Below are 20,471 nucleotides of genomic sequence, written 5' to 3' on the forward strand. Positions count from 1 at the left end.
GTTAGCCCCAGGCAGGCAGATGGGATTACTGACTGTGTGTCTCAGTGTTTTCCTGTGTTAATGCACACGCTGTGTGTTTCAGCTGTTGGGAGTCATTCTCTCAGTAAATATGCAACTCTGTTTCTTTGATTTCATTTCTCTTTTAACGCAGCATTTATGCGACGTGGCAAAATACACCAAGCCACAAGCAGCCGCCCTGAGAGATTAACCAGCAACTGACAAACACACCTGTGTGTGTATATATATGTGTGTGTGTGTGTGTGTGTGATAGCAACGGCTGAAATCCACAGCTGTGTGTATGTCTGAGCTGATATATATATATATATATATATATATCTTATTTCTTTAATGTAACAATTACAACCAGAAATAAAAAAAATAAATTGTAAACAACACGATTTTGGAATTAAAATTAAAATTTATTACCTAAAGAGAGGAAAAAAAAAAATGTCTACAGCAAGCCACAATGAAATGTATTGCTTATGAACAAAGAAAAATCAGTTGTTTTAGTTGCTTCCCTCTTTTACAATACCAGGTTTCTTTTTTTTTTGTTTTGTTGACAAAATACACAAAAAAAAATTGGAAATAAAGAGGAAAAAACAACAACAACAACGGCAACAACGACAACAAAAAAAAAACAAACACGCAAACGAGGTGACAAGAAAAACGTTTCTTCACAGTTGCGAGATCGGCTTTATAAATTAAAAACAGTTATTAAAAAATGTGCTACACAAGCAGAGGCTCCTCACCTGTGAGATCACAAGACGGTACGGGCAACGAAAAACGCAGCGTTGACAGAAACAAAGAACAAAAAAAACAAAACAAAAACCCTACTATCGTCGACTTTAAAAACCAACCAAATGCGTATATTTCCTTACGAACTACTCGTATATTCCTTAAATAAATTATATCATATCCCATGCATCCAGGTAACAATATTTTGGGGAACTTGGTGCTGAAACAGAAGACGTACACTTTGTGACATTTTATGAGTATGTTTACAGGGTGATATTTGTATATTTGGACCTGTTCCTCTTTTTTTTTTTTTCTCATACGTTTGAATATATATCTAAATATTTACGGAGATTCCGGTTTCAAGGATGAAAGACAGGATGTACACAAGACGGAAGATGCACAAAGGATACACAGGACAGACGTTACATCATGATTGGAAAAAATAACAACAGAAAACAAAAACAAAACAGAGCAAGTATTCGTTCATCTCCGTTTCTCAGCCGAGAAGTCTGAGCGAATTTATCAGACGAGGAAAGAAACGTCTTTGTTCCGTTTGTCTCAGGCACGTTGTTGAGGCACGGGAGCCTTACACTAATGCTCTAATGGTGTGTCCTTAGTTTTTTTTTTTTTATTAAAAAGAAAAGAAAATCACGATACACACCAAGGATCCAGAGTTTCCAGTGCCTGCACTTTTTTTTTTTTTTTCCTAAAGATAGTTAAGGCCACTGTACACAAGGTCCATCCATATACGTCAATATATCTCATTTCCAGTTTTCTCAATCAAATAAATGTTGAGCCAGCGATGGTCCATAGTGTAAAAGATGTCCGATGTAACTCTTCGTCTCCTATGTGGAACAGCAGGTGACATAAACCTAAAATACTACACAAGTCTCTTTTAAAATCAGCTTGTAAAACGGTGCTACAGAGCCAAACTGCGAACGACCCCGCTTATCAGGTCCTCGTACGTTCGAGAAGCATGCAGAACTTTCTGCACAATCAGGTCCTAGTTAAAATGAGACGGATGACCGGACAAGACTCCTCGCTTTCACGCGTCATCCTTCGTAGCAGCAAAACAAAACGAAAGGGGAAAAAAAAAAATTAAACAACCCCCGATGTGTTCCAGACTTTTGACACAATAAGTGGTAAACAGAGGCACTGTGATACGACCTTAATACTTTAACCAGTGGATACAGGTACAGAAGTGTGAACGAGCGGAGAATGTGTCTGTAATAAATGCTTTCGGGAATGTGACGTTTTCAATGTGAGTTAAAAACAAAACAAAAAAAAAAAACCTTAATGCTCACAGGTCAAGAAGTGTGCAAAATGTAATAAACCAGAGAGAAACACCTGAATTTCTTGCTTCATAATGCTACATGACGCATTTCGTAACAACAGCAACTCAAACCACCACCATGTTAAGACGGTCAAGTGAGCAAATCGGGTGAAAAAGTGTCCGAATGACCGGTTTGAACCACTGAATCGAGGATGTCTCGTGTATCCGGAGTACAGAGAGACGCTCACTTGGTTCGCTTCATGCTGTAGAAGGTGAGTTTCTCTTCCAAATGCAATTTTGTGTTTCAAACGCTAAAATCGACCCCTTTCTCTTTCAGCCACTTCTCATTCTCTCATCCTCCTTTCTTTCTTTCTTTCTTTCTTTCTTTCTTTCTTTCTTTCTTTCTTTCTTTCTTTCGTTCTTTCTTTCGTTCTTTCTTTCTTTCTTTCTTTCTTTCTTTCTTTCTTTCTTTCTTTCTTTGAGCTGCTCGTTCAGGCCACAACGTACTCGGAGCCGATGTCGGCCTGGACCTCGTTCTTCCAGAGCGCCTCGTCGTAGTCCAGGTCGATGGAGCCGTCGCTGCTCAGGCTGCTGTTGCTGTGGCTTCGGGTGGCTTTGCGCTCGCTCAGCCAGTGATAGGGGGCCCGGGGCTCTCTCCTCGCCCGCCTGCGGAGCCTCCTCTGCTGCAGCAACAACTGCAAACGTTCCACCTTACAGCGCGTCAACCTGTTCTCGGTCTGCCTGGAGGGCTCTCCTGTAGAACAGAGAGAAAAATGTTTAGTCTTCATATACATACACACAAACAGCTTACTTCACTTAATGTGCTCCTAGTCAGGATATAGTACCATTGTGAAGCATCAAACAAGGGCAATTGTATTAGGAAATGAATTTCTGAACTTCTTTCCCTATACACAGTGTACGCTCCCTAGCTTAAAAATACACTATATTGGCAAAAGTTTTGGGAAACCCCTCCAAATCATTGAATTCAGGTGTTGTTTTTCAGGGGTTGGGCTCGGCCCCTTAGTTCCAGTGAAAGGAACTCTTAATGCTTCAGCTTCATACCAAGACATTTTGGACAATTTCATGCTCCCAAATTTGTGGGAACAGTTTAGGGATGACCCCTTCCTGTTCCAACATGACTTCAGTGTCTGACCTCACAAAAGTGCTTCTAGAGAAAAAATCCCATAAACACTCTCCCAAACCTTATGGAAAACCTTGCCAGAAGAGTCGAAGCTGTTATAGCTCCGAAGGGTGGGCCAAATTACATTCATCTGCATGTAAAGGTAGACGTCCCAAAACTTTTGCCAACTAAGGACATGTCGATGATTAATACAGTGTTCAGAATGTTCTCTCTATCTAATGCAGGTCATTTTACAACAGACAAGAAATGACCCAGTTCCATGAAAAGAGGAAATCTCAAATTTACTCGAAATACATACAACGGACATCTAAGGTCAGACGCCGTCTTCCATTAATACGCCTCAGGCAAGATTTCTCGGATTACCGGATAGGATGAACCTTTTACAGAGAAGAATGCGTCGCTGATGAAGACAGTTCTGATCTGACAGCGCAAGCAACGATACCACAAAACCTTTGGGAAAGTAAATTCCTTTTTCACGGTATTGCTCTAGTGTTGCACCAGTGATAAAAGTTGAACAGCTTTAGTAAGACTTTCTGTCATGCCTGGAGTATTGGATTCGTGTTATCAAGTCAGATGTTTAAAAATATCTATTTATAGCTTTCAACAACTGCTTTCATGTTCAGTTACATTTTTCCAAGGTTTTTTCTTCTTTTGTCTGAACAGAAACCCTATACAGGTTGTTAGAAGGTAAAGATTAGATATGTGGAAATATGCTGGAATATTCCTTCACTATTGCACACAACATATAAGACTGGTCCCAGTATACAAATCTTTTTGAATGACTGATCGAGATGTAATTTTATACGAAAATACCTCCACCTGTGACCGTGTGATCGACCGCAGATGTAGACAGAAGTCACAGAGGAAATGTTACGCAACTAAAATTCAGATGTGCGTGACAACAACAATCAAACATGAACTCTGCCTGTCATTTACAAAGTTTCACCATCAGACAGCCGTTAGTTTCGATTTGAGGAACGTCTTTGCTTTCATTATTGAGCACAACATTGCAACAGAAACAAGACTCGTGTCCATCTGTGGTGCCTCTGTCATGAAAGAATTATGGGAGTGTCAATAATTCTGCTCACTTTTTCTCTTTCAGCGTAACACACACACACACACGCACACACAATAAGGTGTTTGGTATGCCTCCAAGCCGAGAGAAAACAAATTTATAATGCATGCTAGCCCGTGGCACTTGTCTTCCATTAGCTTGGCTAATCAAAGCAGAGAAAGCCGCACGTGAGCGCTGAGCATGCTGGGAAAACAAGCGTGCACTGGCACAAGAGTGGCATGGAAGCGAGGCTGAAGTCTCGGGTCACTGGTGAAGGAAGAGGTCTATTCTTTCCACAGCCCTGCGGCTTGGCTCTGCTCATGCATCATTTAAACTTCATCAGCATGTTTCCACTGCACACACACACACACACACACACACTCACACATACAGGAGTGTACAAAAACACACCCGTATGAACTCTGACCTAGATGCCCGGCTTCTCTCGGCCCCTGAGAGCCCAAACAGATGTGATTCAAATTGAATAATTTACTTGGACTCATTCTTAGAAACAAATACAGTGTCAATGCAGTATGGTTATGATCTGGGTAATGATCTGTAAACGTACACCACTAACACACACACATGTATACTGTACATAAACTTTATATATGCAGTGTGTGTGTGTGTTAGAGGTGTACATGTATATTGTATGTAAACTTTATATATGCAGTGTGTGTGTGTGTGTTGGAGGGAGGGAGTAGAGGTGGGTTTGGGGTCAACCGTCTGAATGGTGAATCAGTGCAGTAAATGAGAGGAATGCAAGCTTAGACGTAAGCCCTCTAACTCGAGTCAGTCCTCCCTTTAGCCTTTAACGTGCACATATGTGTGTGTGTGTGAGTGAGAGAATCTCTGAGTCAAAAGCTTCTTCTCAGTCATGGAGGCTAAATGCATCGTTGACCACAGAGCCGCTCTAACGCAACCCAAACACTTCAGGAATGAAGCTTTATGGTGCTCTCCGCTCCGCTGTCAACGCCCCCACAATGCACAGCCTGTCAGCAACGAATGTGTGTACGTGTATGTGTGTGTGTGTCAGTATGTCTGTGTGTGTGTTTGTACTCCATATAAAGGCAAAAGCAGACTGGCAGGGAGTCTGTGTGCGAGCTTCACAGATGAGCTTAGAGATTTGAAGCAGAAAAGTGGAAACAGGAGGGAACCTGGAGGGAAACCATTTAAAATACAAATACACACGAACGATGTGTACACCAGGAGTGTTTGTGTTTCGTTCATTAGATACTATAACCGACTATTCAGGGTTGAAAGGAACGCATTAAAGTAGCCAGTGACGTAACGTGCAATTACTGAAATGTATATATTTCAATGCAAATATATGTTTTAAACAGTTTTCCAATATCGTGCTCAGTCTTTAGCGTTAGCCTCCTTGCATTGGACTGACAGATGAAGAAGCCACGCCTCCTTCAGTAGGACTAAAAAGTATAAAAGCCACACCTACTTTTATGGTGATAAGAGATGAACAGGCCACGCCTCCTTCAGCAAGACTAATGAGTATAATAGCCATGCCTACTTTCATGGCGATCACAGATGAACGGGCCATGCCTCCTTCAGCAAAACTAACGAGTATAAAAGCCACGCCCACTTTCAAGGTGATGAGAGATGAACAGGCCATGCCTCTTTCAGCAAGACTAATGAGTATAATAGCCATGCCTACTTTCATGGCGATCACAAATGAACGGGCCATGCCTCCTTCAGCAAAACTAACGAGTATAAAAGCCACGCCCACTTTCAAGGTGATGAGAGATGAACAGGCCATGCCTCTTTCAGCAAGACTAATGAGTATAATAGCCACGCCGACTTTCATGGCGATCACAGATGAAAGGGCCATGCCTCCTTCAGCAAAACTAACGAGTATAAAAGCCACGCCTACTTTCATGGCGGTGAAAGATGAAAAGGCCACGCCTCCTTCAGCAAGACTAATGAGTATAATAGCCACGCCTACTTTCATGGTGATGCATGAACACCTCCTTAATTGCGACTGACAGACACATGATTTCTGCATAAGGAGTGTAGGTGTGTCTTGTACTTACCCAGCAGTTTGCCGATGCGGCTGTGGCTCAGTGCCGGTCTGTCTGAGGTAGGTGAGGATGATAATGGTGACACAGGTGCTGATGGAAGCTCCATGACAGTGGGTGAGGGAGGTGGGCACGGTGAAGCGGGTGGTGTTGCTGGGGGAGACACAGGTGTCTGAGTATGGCAGCGGAGTTGGGCCAAGGTGGGAGGTGTGCCCGGGTAGTGACGCGTGGCACTCAGTAGGTCATTGAGGATCTGCAGGATGGTGCTAATGTCACGGCGGGGACGCCCACTGCTGTCCTGACAGTTCGGGTGAAGGGTGCCTGAAGAGAGGGAGAGATTTATCTAAGTAATGCTTGGAGAGCAGCTGTGTATACATGGGTGCGATTTTATAAACTTATTTTATTGCATAAGGCATATATTCACAGAATCTAGATTTGCTTGACAAGGAAACATTTATAGGGTTTAGAACAGATCAGTAAAAATATCAGGTGAAGTTACGATTCAGACAGTGCTTAACAAATCATTTTTAATCCTGATGCATTTTAATAAAACTGAACTTTTATGGCTTATTTTGAATATAAAGATTTCCAAAGAAGGATCTGACTACATGAGGTAGTGTAATACCTGAGAAGGTTCCAGAGAAAACCCCAGGAGCGTGATTCACAAAGCTCTCTATCACCGCTCCTGGTTTACGACTTGGCCATGAGCTGCTGCTCCCGCTTACACTTGAAGACCCACACTCAGCCTAACAAACACACACACACACACACACTTTACACTGAAACTTCTTCAAACTGTGAAAACAGTGTCTTTAAATAGAGAACAAAAGCATGCAGTCAGCTACTCAGGGAGAGGTTTTGACACTCCTCTGAAAGATCTTACAAACAGACTGTTTTTGCTATACTAAGGCTAAAAGGGCTGAGTTAACGCAAGAACATGCCCCAGTGGCGAGAAATAACCTCTGAAACATATTGTTAAATAAGCAATAACAAATAAAAACAGGCATATTCAGAGATGATATGTGAATGTCAATACGACTGTTGATGTTACCTGTTGGAAAGGCGTGGCTGCTCTGGGGGCTGGGCTACAGGCACCTGTGGGCAGGTGAGGATAATGGACAGAGCCTGGGGAAAGTGTAGGACTGGAGGGGGGTGAGAGGTAAGAATGTTGGGTGTGGTGGGCGTGGTGGGCATGGTGTCCAGCTGATGCCCTCTGGTTGTTGTGGGCAGTGGTTGGAGTATGTGGAGTATGTGGGCGCTGACTGCTTCCCCCACAGGGCATTGCAGGGTTCCTAGGTGTGCTCGAAGGACCCCTAGTGTTGCACTGCTGGACCCCGGAGTTTTGCGCGGCCAGTTGCAGCTGCACGAACATCATGTGATCCCCAACACGAAGGGCAAGCGTCAGCGGAGAGCGGCCTGATAGGAAGTCACCAACCTGGGAACAGGAAGAGTGTGGAGAGGAACATTAGTGCCACTTCTCTTCTGTTGTGACATGTGTTAGGAAACCAGAGCGCTCACTTCCCCACAAAAACTAAACGGTAAGGGCAAATGAAATCATGGTTGTTAAGGCAACAATATTAGGATATGTTCAAAAATGATTCAAAGTGAAATGTTCGGATACTGAAAAGCCAGTTTCATTTATCTGCAAGAAGTTTAATAAAATTAGATTATTTGGAATGGATGAAGAACATGGTGCTGTTTCCAGATCGCACATTAATGTATATTTATAGATCTTCACTTTATTTTTGAGTGTAAAGGTGTAGAGATGTTCCACAGCACGTTAGCGGCCATTACAAAGAACACATTCATTTATTATTCTAGCCAGACTGATATTATCAGTTCAGTATTACACAGTTAAAGACTCCTTCACGCAGACCCTCCACTTCTACTCGATCTCCTCCTCTGCATTCTTGTCTAATAACTACCAGGCCTCGTCTAGATGAGACCCCATTCTCAATAGGGCACCCTGTGTCCATCCCTCCTACTTTAATCAGGTCAACAAGGCCTCCAGGCGAGGAGGACAGGGCGAGGGAAACCCGCCGAAGCGCCGATGTGAATGACTCACGAACCACTGCGGTGATGTCAGCGCTCATAAATAAAGGTCTGCTTCACACTGACGCCTGACCACAGCACGCTAAATGTACTGAGAAAGAGACAAAGAGCACGTGCACGCCTAATAAAGCAGACTGCGTGAAGGAAAAGAGCCACTTCAGATAGAACAACGTTCAAACGTTTGAGAGCTAATGTTTCGAGGGCTTAGAGGAGAAGCGTGTGCTTTCAGTGCTAAGAAAAACAGGGATATGAGAGCATGTTTGGCTAACACTAATCACTCGCAGTTCTCTATAGATGAAAGAAATGTGTGTGTAAATATACAGGTTATCTACCATCTGCTGCATGACAGCTGCGTCTTTTTAAAAGTGTGCATTCTGAACGGCAAAATATGAAACGATTTGTGCCAAAACCTGCTTCAGCGCTTTCCTCAAAGACGTAAACGCAGACGCAGCCACACACTAAAAAAACAAAGAAGGAGTATGAGAAAAAAAAAGAGACATGAAATACCGAAATACAAAGCACTTAAAAGTGCAAGCTTCTGACAACCCTGGGTATATTTTTGTCGGGAACCCCAAGCGTAAAGGTTACCCATGTGTAGGTGTGCGGAGTATGTGTTTGGGTCTAGTATTTGAGCTGTGTGTGTGGGCAGGTGGCCTTCTGGTTTGATTGATGGCTCTCGTCTCTTTGCTAAGCGTCAATCATGGTTGTGGGTGGAGCGTGACAGCAGAAGTGACGGAGAAATCCAGAGTGACCTTTTGCGCGAGGCGGACTATAAACCTCACAGCCATCGACGCGTTTTATATTCAACGCTATGGGACAATCTGCACCAACCTGCACGCGACACAGCTACAGGAAGCGACTGCAATTAAGAATTTTCTCATATGTCGGGTCGTGGTGCCGTAAGGAAGCATATGTAAGGTAGAACGACGTTCAGGCGAGCGTGTGTAGTCATCTACGTGTCAGCTCTGTGAGCCGGGGAATCTGGGTTGAGCAGGCTTCTTTAAGGAGGTACGTCAGTATTCAGATCACACAACACGATAGAAGCAGATGGAGGCGAAGGAAAATACTGTATGTGGGCGTATGCATATGTGTATGCGTGCGAGGGAAGGAGAGAAGCAAGGAGAAAAAAGCGATGGGGAGGTGGGGTGGGGGGGTGGGGGGTTGGAGGGATGGGGAGGGGAAGGGAGTCTGTAACTTTAAGAAAAGCCTGAAGCTCAAAGAAATCGTTTGCAGCCATGGCATCCCTCCCTCACCGGGAGCTTTTTAAAGAAAGAAAGGGGGGGGGGAAGACATGGAGAAAAAAAAAATACCACAGAGATGAGGTGGAGCTTGGAGCGCTGACTGTTTTCAACTCGGCAGATGGAGCGGAGTCTCTTTGTTTGATGGGAGATAAGAGAGGCGCAGAAAAATAAAGGGCTGCGACCATCAAACATCGTGATTCAAACACGCAATCTCAAAGTAATGTTCCACGTCTGATCTACCTCTGATCACGTCCCTGTAATCAGACGGCAAACGCAAGTGAACAAAAAAAAAACAAAACAAGAAAGGTATCCCTGGTCAGCACCCATGCAGTGGGAAGTTACGGGGAAAAAAAAGGTCACCATGAGCAGCACTTGGCGAAGAGTAAGCTCAAATTACGGTCTGATGAGGATGTTTCAAGAGCCTCTTAATGCTAGACCTCTTCCTGTTGTTTTATCTCAAGGAGCCTTGAATAACAGAATTATACATGAGCCTTAATCAAGAATCAAACGTCCCTCTGCGATCGTGACTCCTCGTCCTGTTATGACACGAGAGGAGAGTCTTGCAGACAAAGCAAGAGTGTTTGATTAGCCTCGTGAATGCGGCTTGACCCGTAGTGCAGAAATCTCTCTCAGCGCCCCGGACGTGAGCCAGCTCTTTAGACACGGAATTATCAAGCTTTTAAAGCATGAGCTCATGGACGGGGTCCGTCTTTACTCGGGGTAATTATTACGAGGCTCGGATACCGCCGGTCGGCTCAGAGGCTTGAGAATAGAGAGATTTCTCCAAGCTCGCTCACCCCCCACCCTCTATATCTCACTCACTCACGCTCTCGGCCTCTGTTTGGAAAAGCCCAGTCACGATGCCGACCACTTCAAGCACAAAGGCGAGTGGCGAATGAAAGCTGAAAGCGATCACGACACAAACGGTAGCCTTACTATTTATGGAAGTCTAACCTCAGCAGCAACCTCATTATACACCCCCGATCGTGTAAAGCTATGAATTAAATCCAGCACATGGAACTTATATATTATATTTTAGACCATATATAGTGCAGAATCCACCACTTTACCCGGCCATTATTAAGATTTTATATACACTGTCCTTCCAAGCAAACTAAACACTAAAAAGAAAGAAGAAGAAAAACTCCTTTTAATTTAGCAAGTAAATAGTTTGCATTATTAAGCTCCACCCAGGGTGGGAAAGGTCAGACCCTCCACCCGGTCGTTTCTCCATTGATCCTGAGGCCACACAGATGGCCCTCAATTCTCCCTCCCCGCACAGTGCTATTAAGAGCCAATGATTTCCAATTATAGCAGACCAGGGCTGCAGATTACCCCGTGAGAGAGAGAGAGAGAGGAATAGAGGAACGAGATAAAGTCTACTCATTGCCGGAGTTGTGGAGTAGACGTAACGATAGGCAATAAACAGGGTGGTGCCTGAGAGACCAGATGTGAAGCGTTTCCAATTCTCGAGAAAACTACGACGTTGGCCACCCAACACCAACCCTAAACCCACCACTACTTCTCTTCAAGGCAACATCAATGCTGTTCAGATGAACCAAAATCCAATACTCTTGCTGTTAAGACCAAGAAGACCTACATCACTGCAGTTCAGCGTGACAAATTCACCAATATTGATGTTTAGACCTATATACCACTTAGAACAAATGATTCCCAGGGAAAAAAAACCCAAAGAAATGTTGTTCAGACACACAAAGTCGATACTGGTACAAGTCAGATCAACAAACCTAACACTGATACTATTCACAAGTAAAGCCAAGCAAACGCTACCTGATGTGTGTGCACAGGACTCTGAAGCGTTCTAACAAAATATACACGTAGCTATAACAGCTTAATGCTTAAAAAAAAAGGCAGTATTTCAACCCCAACGTTCAAGAAGGCATTGAGATCCTTATTGGACTTCATCTTCAAGCTCATAGTGATATCTATACAGCCTGGAGCTCCAAAAAACTCATCAGATCATCTACAAAAACCATCAGGGAGAGGATGTAATCAGCAAAAATCTATTCAGCTTGTCCTGAGGTGTGTGCTTTTGCGTGTGTGTGTGTGTGTGCTGCTACAATGATCAAATTATCTTTGCCCTCTCTTTAGTTCACCTCGGAAGCGGCGTGTTCATCTTATCAGCTTGGAAAAGCATCTCTGTTACGTCTGGTCCTCCATATGGTGATCAATAAGAGTAAAGCTTTTACACACACACACACACACACACACACACACGCACACAGAGATCGAAGCAGAATGGAGCATGCCTGCGTATGGACTGAAAGGAAGAGCCGCCTGAATACAAATCACGCCTTTCCCAATTTGCACCTCTCCAAGCTTTCACAATAGCACTATTCTGACACAGGGAGCAGACTGAGGTGAAAAGGACTGTGTGTGTGTGTGTGTGACTGTGTGTGTGTATTTGGGGGGCTGTCAGTACTACTGACGAAGGGGCAAAAAAAATCCAATACTCCAGCTCAATCACCATCCGTCCCTGTAAGACAAGCAGTTCCGGCTAAGAGCTGAGGGCTGCAGATTATCCAGAGCGTCTCTTTATTTCATCAGGAGAGCGTTGGTTCGATATTTCCGGAAATCTTTTTAGACACTCCACACTCTCCACACTCCCCTCTGTGCTCGTTTTAGCTGCTCGCCTTTTGTGAATCAATGAGATTCTCTGGCTGAATTAGTAGCACAGGCAAAGGAGGGAAGAGAGAGAGAGAGAGAGAGAGAGAGGGTGTGTGAGTACAAGAGAGGGTGCGAGAAAGAGAGAGAAAGAGCAAGATAGCGACAGAACCGACTATTTACAAACTCTGCTCTTTCTTTCCGAAGTGTAAGAAGAAACAAGAAATGCGTCCTATATACGTAACATGTAAGTAAATAAAACCCAATACTGTTATAAGAAAATAATCAGCTATACAGCAGTGTGATGCAGCCAGCCAGCTTTACAGCATATAATATAATCCAGAAGCCTCTTAAAGCTTGTCATGAGTTAGAAAGTTAAACCATCCTAAAAGTTATTGTCTGTTCCAAACACTGGCACTGGAGACTCCTTCCTTAAAAAAAAAGCTCACCGACTGGAACACTAATCAAAAGGATTGCTTCTGACCAATCAGAATCCATCGTGTTGCAGAATTAGTGCGCAATTTGTAATTTATAACATGCAAATCAAGTGTACTTATAAAGGCAGGTTATTTTTGAGTCACACAATCTTCAATACAGGGATTTTACCACATCGCTGCTGTGACTCGGCCTTTACGGCAATCGTGACTCAGGTGGTAATGAGCTAAAAGGATGAATTCAGATTTATTTATATATATACATATATATATATATATATATATTTATATATATATATATATACATATATATATATATATATATATTTATATATATATATATATATACGGCAGCACCCCCCCATCTCTCTCTCTCTCGCTCTCTCTCGCTCTCTCTCTTTAAGGCGGAGAGGAGGATCACAGTGTCAGTGCGAATCGCTCTCAGCCGCTCGTCTCTCTCAGTGGAAAAAGCAGTCACAAGGTAACAGCAAACACTGACAAAAAAAGGCGTGCTTCCTGAACTCCCCACCCCCGCACACGCTCACACTCACCACACACACACACACAGACGCACACACAGACGCACACACTATAAAAAGCAAAAACAGGAAGAAACCTTTTCTCATAGACCCAGGTTTGCACAAGTGGTTTGAAATACACGTTTGCACAAATGTCCTCACAAACACACACACACACACACAGCTCCCACAGTCTGAGGTAGGATTTCCAGGTTATAAATATCTGCTGCAGAGGAGCATCTCCTCAGAGACAACGCCTCAGCTGTGTGCACCTAACCACATCTGTTAACACACACACACACACGCAAGGATTCTCAAGACAAACAACATCTCTATTCAAATTTTTAGATTGTTTACCTTGCTGTGTTTTTCAGATAATGCTAATGTTAGCTAACCTTGACTAATGAGGCCAAAGTCCAGTGTGACCACTAATAATTAGCGCGACTTAATCATTCGCCTCGTCCCCGCTCCGTTTTTCATCGAGCTCACTAATTTTGTACATCCAGGTGATCCTGATCGGTGTGAAAATGCTTACGAAAGCAATTTCCCTTTAGCGTGCGCTATCCTTTCCCAGTAACGAGGCACTGGTTTTCACCAGGCGAGATTTATTCATGTTCTTACTGACTGATGATTAACTGAGTGCCAAGATTCCTGTGGGAAAATGATATTTTTGTGAATGACAGGTAGTGGAGGAAATGTAAAATCAGGCTGAATATCACTGTGGGTGAATAAATAAATAAATAAGTGTGTGTATGTCTGAGTGTGTGTGTGTGTGTGTGTGTTTTTTAAAGAAACCAAAAAGAGGGGGATGAGTATAAAGCGAGTGAATGAAGAAGCAGTGGCCTACGTTTAATAAGAAGCTTTAGTGATGCAATTTCTTGGAAATCTGTTCTTGTTAACTTGACTGTTTGACCACACACACACACACAGGATGAAGCAGGGCTGATTTCACATGGAAAAACCAAAAAATCGTACACTTCTACATACTACACACAGGGTGGAGTTCGTCTGGGCTTGCATGGTGCATACACACACACAAACACACACACACACACACACACAATTTCACACAGTGATTTAAATGGGCAGACTGCCAAATCTTCAGCAACATGACTCACCCATCCTGTGTGATTTGCTTACATGGAAATACAGCACTAACTCTGACAGACGCAGAGCTGTGTTCATCAAAAGCACAATCTACAAAAGCACTGCATGTACAGTAGAGACTGTAGTGATGCCCTGGAGCTAGTGTGTGTGTGTGTGTGTGTCTGTGTGTGGATGTGGACACGTATCTATATGTATGTAAGTATGTGTGTGCGTGGGTGCTTGCGATTATGCGCCAGTGTGCCTGCCTGTGTGTGTGTGTGTGTGTATGCGTCTGTGTTTCAGTAAGAGCCAGCAGGGTGGGGAATGCCAGCTAACAGGGTGTATTGTGGGTGTGTGTTCCTCTGAACTGAGCGTATCCTGTCTCTCCGTATTGTCTACGCTGTCGTAGTGTCTAGAAAAAAAAACTCAGCCTGTGCTAAGAACCTAAATGACAAGATCTCTCAGTTTATACATTTCTCTATATATGAGCAACCAGTTTTAGCGTGGCGCCTGATGCGGTCAAGCTGACTTCATTCTTACACACAAACCCTGACTAGTTTTCTAGGTAACGTTTAGTTACTGCATCTAATACCTTTCTGTGCAACTGCAGCTTGATACTGTACCCGATTACTAGCTAACTATTTAGCATTTCTCTTTCACCCGTTCTGTGTTAAATGCTAGCCAGCTCCTTTTATTAATTACTATTAACTTCATAGCATAGCATTACTATTAACTTCGGACGGGACTATTAGCATAGCATTACTATTAACTTCATAGCATTGCCAAGATGATTAGCATTTCAGCCATTTTACACATTTACCAGCATGATTATTTCATTACTTCATTCTATACTTCAGTACTACCGAGCTAGCTAACTACTTAGCATTTCTCGTTCACCACTTCTGTGTAAACTGCTAGCCAGCTCCTTCTACTAATGCCTTTTAACTTGAGAGCATGCAGCTGCCAAGCTAATTAGCGTTTCAGCCATTTATGTTTAACTACTTCACCGACAACCTCGCTGTGTAAAGCTAGCTTTATTTACTTTAACACTTCATTTAACTGAAAGTTATCTATTAACTACCAACCCGAGGTAGCTCATAGCCAGCTAGCTTTATTTAATACGTTCATTTATAACGCTATCTGCTAGCTAGCTGTTCATGTTGATGTCATTTCCTGAAAGCTAACCCTACACAGCTGGCTTCAGTGTTCATAACAAGTTCAACAGTTGTGTGATAGCAGTAAAGTTTTAGATAATTACACAAAGATACAAACTCCAAAACGGAAACAAAAAAACTATGCAAGGCCGACTACAACAGATAGCTAGGCGACGTTTTAGCATTGTTCGCTTATCTGTTTTTAACTGCCTCTTATCTCTCTCTCTTACCTGAGTTTCTGTCAGGCTCTCCAGCGCCTGCATGATGGACTGCTCTGGTTTGGAGACCTGAGACTGGATTGAGAGAAAACAAACAAACAAACAAACAAAGAAAAATGTCACCAACTCACAGAATCTTGATAACCTCGAGTTGAACTGGTAAGAAGAAGAGGTAATGGCAGATGTGTCAGTTAAGGCTTACCATTAATCCTGCCTCCACCGAGGGCACCAGGGTCAACTTAGTCCCGTCCGTAACCCCAAAATCCTGGAGTCGGCCTGAGCTTAGCCTCCTGCACGACAAGGTTCACGGCCATTATTGATCACAGACTAGTTTTGCATTTATTTATACCATAGTACCATGATGAATGCTAAATTTTGATTGGTCAGAAGAAGTTGATTACTCGGAAAATAGCACCTGCTACAACCAAATCCCTTCATTTAATACATTGAATAATTGCACTTTCTCTGGCATAAGGAGAAGAAAATATTAGAACAGATTTATTTCCAAAACTGATCAGCTTTGACGCAAGCCCAAAGCACAACAGACTTTTTCTGTTCACATATATTCATACCGAAAGTGAAATAAACATTCAGCAGTATTTTAATAACTCAACTTTCTCAGAACTAAATTTATTGTGACACGACTGAGTATTATTAGCTCCTGAAACACTGAGATTATTAATCAGTAATGACTACTGTGCATTACACGTTAACAACAGGAAAGCTAAGAGAAAAGAGGGTGAAGTTTAAACCGTTCCTGGAAAAAAAGAGGGAGAGAGAGAGAGACGAGAACAACCATCCCTCAGCTGGAAAATATGCTTGAATAGAATCTGGAAATCTGGATGGCTGACATAAACCAGGGGCAAATACGGACGCTTTCCAGGCTGAAGTTACGAAATGTTGAAGTCTGGGTTTTGTACAAGACGATGTCATTCCTAACAGCACTTGGCTGTAATCCTGCACTGCTCTTCCTCTCTGTCTGGAAAAGCAGCGCTGCGTTTATGATAGTTTATGATAACCCCTCCTCTGTAAAGTGTCTGTGGTGGAGCTTTATTTTTTACGTCATCTGCGCTCTTGACACAGACCAGCCCCAATGTTTTTTTTCGTTTTTGTTTAACAGCCATGATGTCAAATAACCAGATGTGTTCTTGATGATTAGACATGACACTTGCAGACTGTTCCTGTACACAGCAAAAATCCCCAGTGTTGACTAAACACCTGCAGAGCTGAATGAACTTGCCCCTGCACCCATTTGTGTCCAGCTGGACTCGTGTAAACACTGGAAGGTGTTAAGTCAACATCTTCAATACAACATCTCTGGAAAATCATTTCCAGTCTACCTGACTGTAACGTGCGTCCATGCACCTGTTCTGTCTCAAGCCTCCTTTCATTACACGTTATAACAAAGTCACATCTCATCTGTGTTTTACTTCTGTGTTTCAATAGACATAGACAGTTGTTTGTTTTCTGAAGCAGGATTGAAAAACTTGTCTAAAATAAGTAACAGTTTATTATGAAATAGAACAGACAGCCTCTAGTTAGCACTATGCTTTCAAGCATATGATTTCATACACATGCACTGCTTTCATAGCATGTGGACGTGGCATAGCTGAGCTTGCAATTATCAATGCACTAAACTCTCATATAAGGAGAATAAAAACAACACCACATTGTTGGATTAACTTTTGGCATGCATGGATTATTATACACCCGGTGTGTTGTGCTGTAATGCTAAGCTCCGGGGCAGCGCCGGGACGGACTCACGTGTCTTTGTGCAGAAGCGCGAGCCTGTCTTTGGACACTCGGAGCTTTTGTGAAAGCCTCCTCTTCAGCCCCTCTACCGTCTCCTCGGCGGGGAGAGACAGTTCAAAGCGGGTGCCTGTCGTCGACTGAATGGACAAATGCATGCAGTGCTCGTTGTGCAGGAGCTCGGAACACCTGGATCGCGATCCGTGACCGGTGCAGCCTCGCGCCTCTGCGTGCTGCTCCATTCGAGCTCGAGCAAAAAAAAGGGAAATCAATGCGTGCCTGCTCCACGTGAATATTCCTCTTGCGTGATCTTCTTATATGTTTATTATTATTATATTATTATTAAACTTTGAGAACCGGACGATGAGATTTCTCCAAAAATCGGTGCAACTTCAATCCTATTTAAATTCAACGTCGATTTCTAACGTCGTATCTATTAAAAAAAATAGCCTATGTACGTAGATATGATTTAGTTAGCAGTTTTTCGGAAAATACATCGCGCACAATTCTGCACTAAAAGGTAAGCAACACGAAGGTGAAGATAAACACTCTGCTCTTCCTTTCCCCGTCCCTTGTTCGACCCGATGTCGCGCCGCACGCGCGTGGCGAGCACGATTTGTTCCCGTAGCCGATCCTCAAACCCCGCCCCCCGCCCAATAGCCGCGTTCCTATCGCTTTTGCTGCTCACGATGTGTCCAATCGTCTTGGTTTGCGTAACACCCACATGTAGAGAATGGCACGCCCTTTCCCGCCTTCTCCCTCCCACGGGGAGTATCTTTACAGCCAATCGGCGACGTCCTTTCAACTTCCTACTCTAATCATTCATAACAGTTTAGCTCCGAGGCCGTAACCTGGCAACCGATCCTTGAAAACGCTAATACTGAAAGCCAAATCTAAATATTTATCCAGTTTGCACCTGACCATGAAACCTAGTTAAAGACGACTAAAAACAGTACATTTAGATCTACTTCAATCGTCTTTCAAATGACCAGTTAGGGATTAAGGTTAATCTAAGGTGGGTTAATTCTGAGAGCATCATGTTAGACGGATTGCTCAGGGAGTTACAGCTATTCTTCATTCAAAAGGCCTCAATTCATATAGACCCTCTTTAAATTCATATTGCCCACAGACACAGGGAAAAATATCATATTACCTTCTAGGATAGATCCATAGACATGATATAGTTCATCATAGCTGCAGGGTCCTTTCTTCGATCCTGAGCTCAACTTACTGCCTTTGTGGACTCCTCGATATCCTCCACTGTTTCCTCAGAGTTCTCTGGTTTCCTCCCTCTCCGAAATTAGTGAACGAGCGTGTACATTTATGTGTGAGGCATCCTATCCAGTCTGTATTCTCGCCTCACAACCATTGTTCCAGGATCGGCTCTGAATCCACATGGACAATGACCAGGATCGAGTGGTTATAAAAGATGAATGAATGTGTTGTTATTCTTTGGACAAAAAAACAAAACAAACCCCTAAGCTGTGTATTCCAGGATTTCATGAACGCACTGTGCTTTCACACGTGGCTACAAAAGGGTCAGGATTTAAAGAAACCATGCTAGTGTGATATAAAAATATGCACGTTTGAATAAAATGTATAATTATATGTCCTTAAATATTTCTGAACTTTAATCTTGAGGTGAAAGAAAAGGTGCTCAGAACCATGGGATTTAGGGAGAATTTTACTGGCTTAGTAAAATTTTACGTACAATAAATTTGACTGAGTGTTTCTCTGTGAAGACACAGTGCAGTGTCTCAGTAGTTAGGGAGTCTGTTATTAAGACAGGGTTACGGAAAAAAAGAAAGAAAGAAAGTTTGGGGGAAGAAACTGCCTCCATGTCTAAGTTTTTGTTTTTATAGTCTGGTATCTCACCATTGAATGAAGTGAGCAGGGCGAGAGGGGGGATGGTTATAATCTTTTCTACACCGTTTATGGTTCTTCAAGGATAAAGTTTCATAAGGGAACACATTTCTTATGCATTTCTAAACAATAATGATTTCTAGCTGGCTGTAAGGTCACTGTTTACAGTTGGGTTACGCAGACAGGTGTTGACAGGATGGCGGGAGTGTTGTGTCAGTACAGTCACAAAGCACAGTTCCTCTGCTCTTACACGGAGTTTAAACACAATCAAGAGCAATGAGTCATGTGTCCTGAACCCAGAAGACCTCTTGTTTACTCACCTTGTAGCTTCTAGCTAATGTATTTTGTTGACGGTGGCTGTGTGATGCCAAACTGGGTGTGTCCTTGTGGCTGACTCAACTTCCTTGTGACAAAGTGGCACACATTGTCTGCTAGTTACTAATTGTCTTGTAAAGCTGTTATTCACCCTCATCCTGCCAAGTCCGATTCATATTTCAGTTCCCGTCCAGCTCTGCATGTGTGTGAGAGCGAGAGAGAAAGAGAGAGAGAGAGAGACAGAGTGTAGGCGTACTTCGAAAATCTTGCTTATGGAGCCAAGTCAGCCAGGCAGGAATTTGTGTGTATGTGTGTGTAATCAAAACAGCCTGATGGAGCTTTCAGTCAGGACATTCTGGCTTTATGAAACGGCATTCTTCTCGTGTCTGTCGTACAAACTGGGTGTAGCAATCACCAGGTTACAGTAAACTGACTCACTTGTGTACCACTTTGTACTCTGCCTGATTTACACTGGGATGAGGACGAGGAAATAGGGATGCACTTTGTCGCCATACCATAGATTATAGGCCTGATATTTTCCTCCACACCCTTCACTAGATATACACAGGACTGGTTTGTTTTGTAGGCATCATAATGCTAGGGCTGGTTGTTTACGAGGCCTGTGCTGATCTTTAAAGGATCGCTAAGCATTAATGACAGGTAGGATATGTCAAAAGGGAACTTTTGATTAACGTTAATACAAACATTTGCATGGTAAGCAGAAATCCAGTAATGAAATGAAAGCATGAAAGCAGCAATGAATTTATCACACTGGGTTCACTATGATACTGCATTCGTTAAAGCAAAACAATTAAATATCACTATCACTAAGTCATAGAATCAAAAGAGTCTCAGATATATAAAACTGGGATTAATCCTTTTGGAGCATTTCAAGAACCAAACTGGTGATGTGTCAACAGGGGCACCATGCGGTTAGAAAACGCCCTAAATGATTCAGTGTGCCAGAGCTGGAGCATTTGAAT

At 43.0% G+C, this 20,471-nt stretch overlaps 1 protein-coding gene across 1 annotated transcript; it reads right to left on the reverse strand.

The window, feature by feature from the left end:
- Positions 1 to 398: 398 nt before the first annotated feature.
- Positions 399 to 17,914, reverse strand: LOC131370644 (midnolin-like). Its single transcript, XM_058418034.1, has 7 exons — positions 17,326 to 17,914; positions 15,764 to 15,851; positions 15,574 to 15,636; positions 7,285 to 7,668; positions 6,859 to 6,979; positions 6,249 to 6,554; positions 399 to 2,762 (listed from the first exon to the last, which is right to left on the reverse strand). Exons 1-7 carry the CDS (start codon positions 17,550 to 17,552, stop codon positions 2,500 to 2,502), a joined length of 1,452 nt encoding a protein of 483 aa, XP_058274017.1. The 5' UTR covers positions 17,553 to 17,914; the 3' UTR covers positions 399 to 2,499.
- Positions 17,915 to 20,471: the final 2,557 nt, after the last annotated feature.

This window comes from Hemibagrus wyckioides, linkage group LG20 (assembly GCF_019097595.1).
Source record: "Hemibagrus wyckioides isolate EC202008001 linkage group LG20, SWU_Hwy_1.0, whole genome shotgun sequence".
Classification (NCBI taxonomy): Eukaryota; Metazoa; Chordata; class Actinopteri; order Siluriformes; family Bagridae; genus Hemibagrus; species Hemibagrus wyckioides.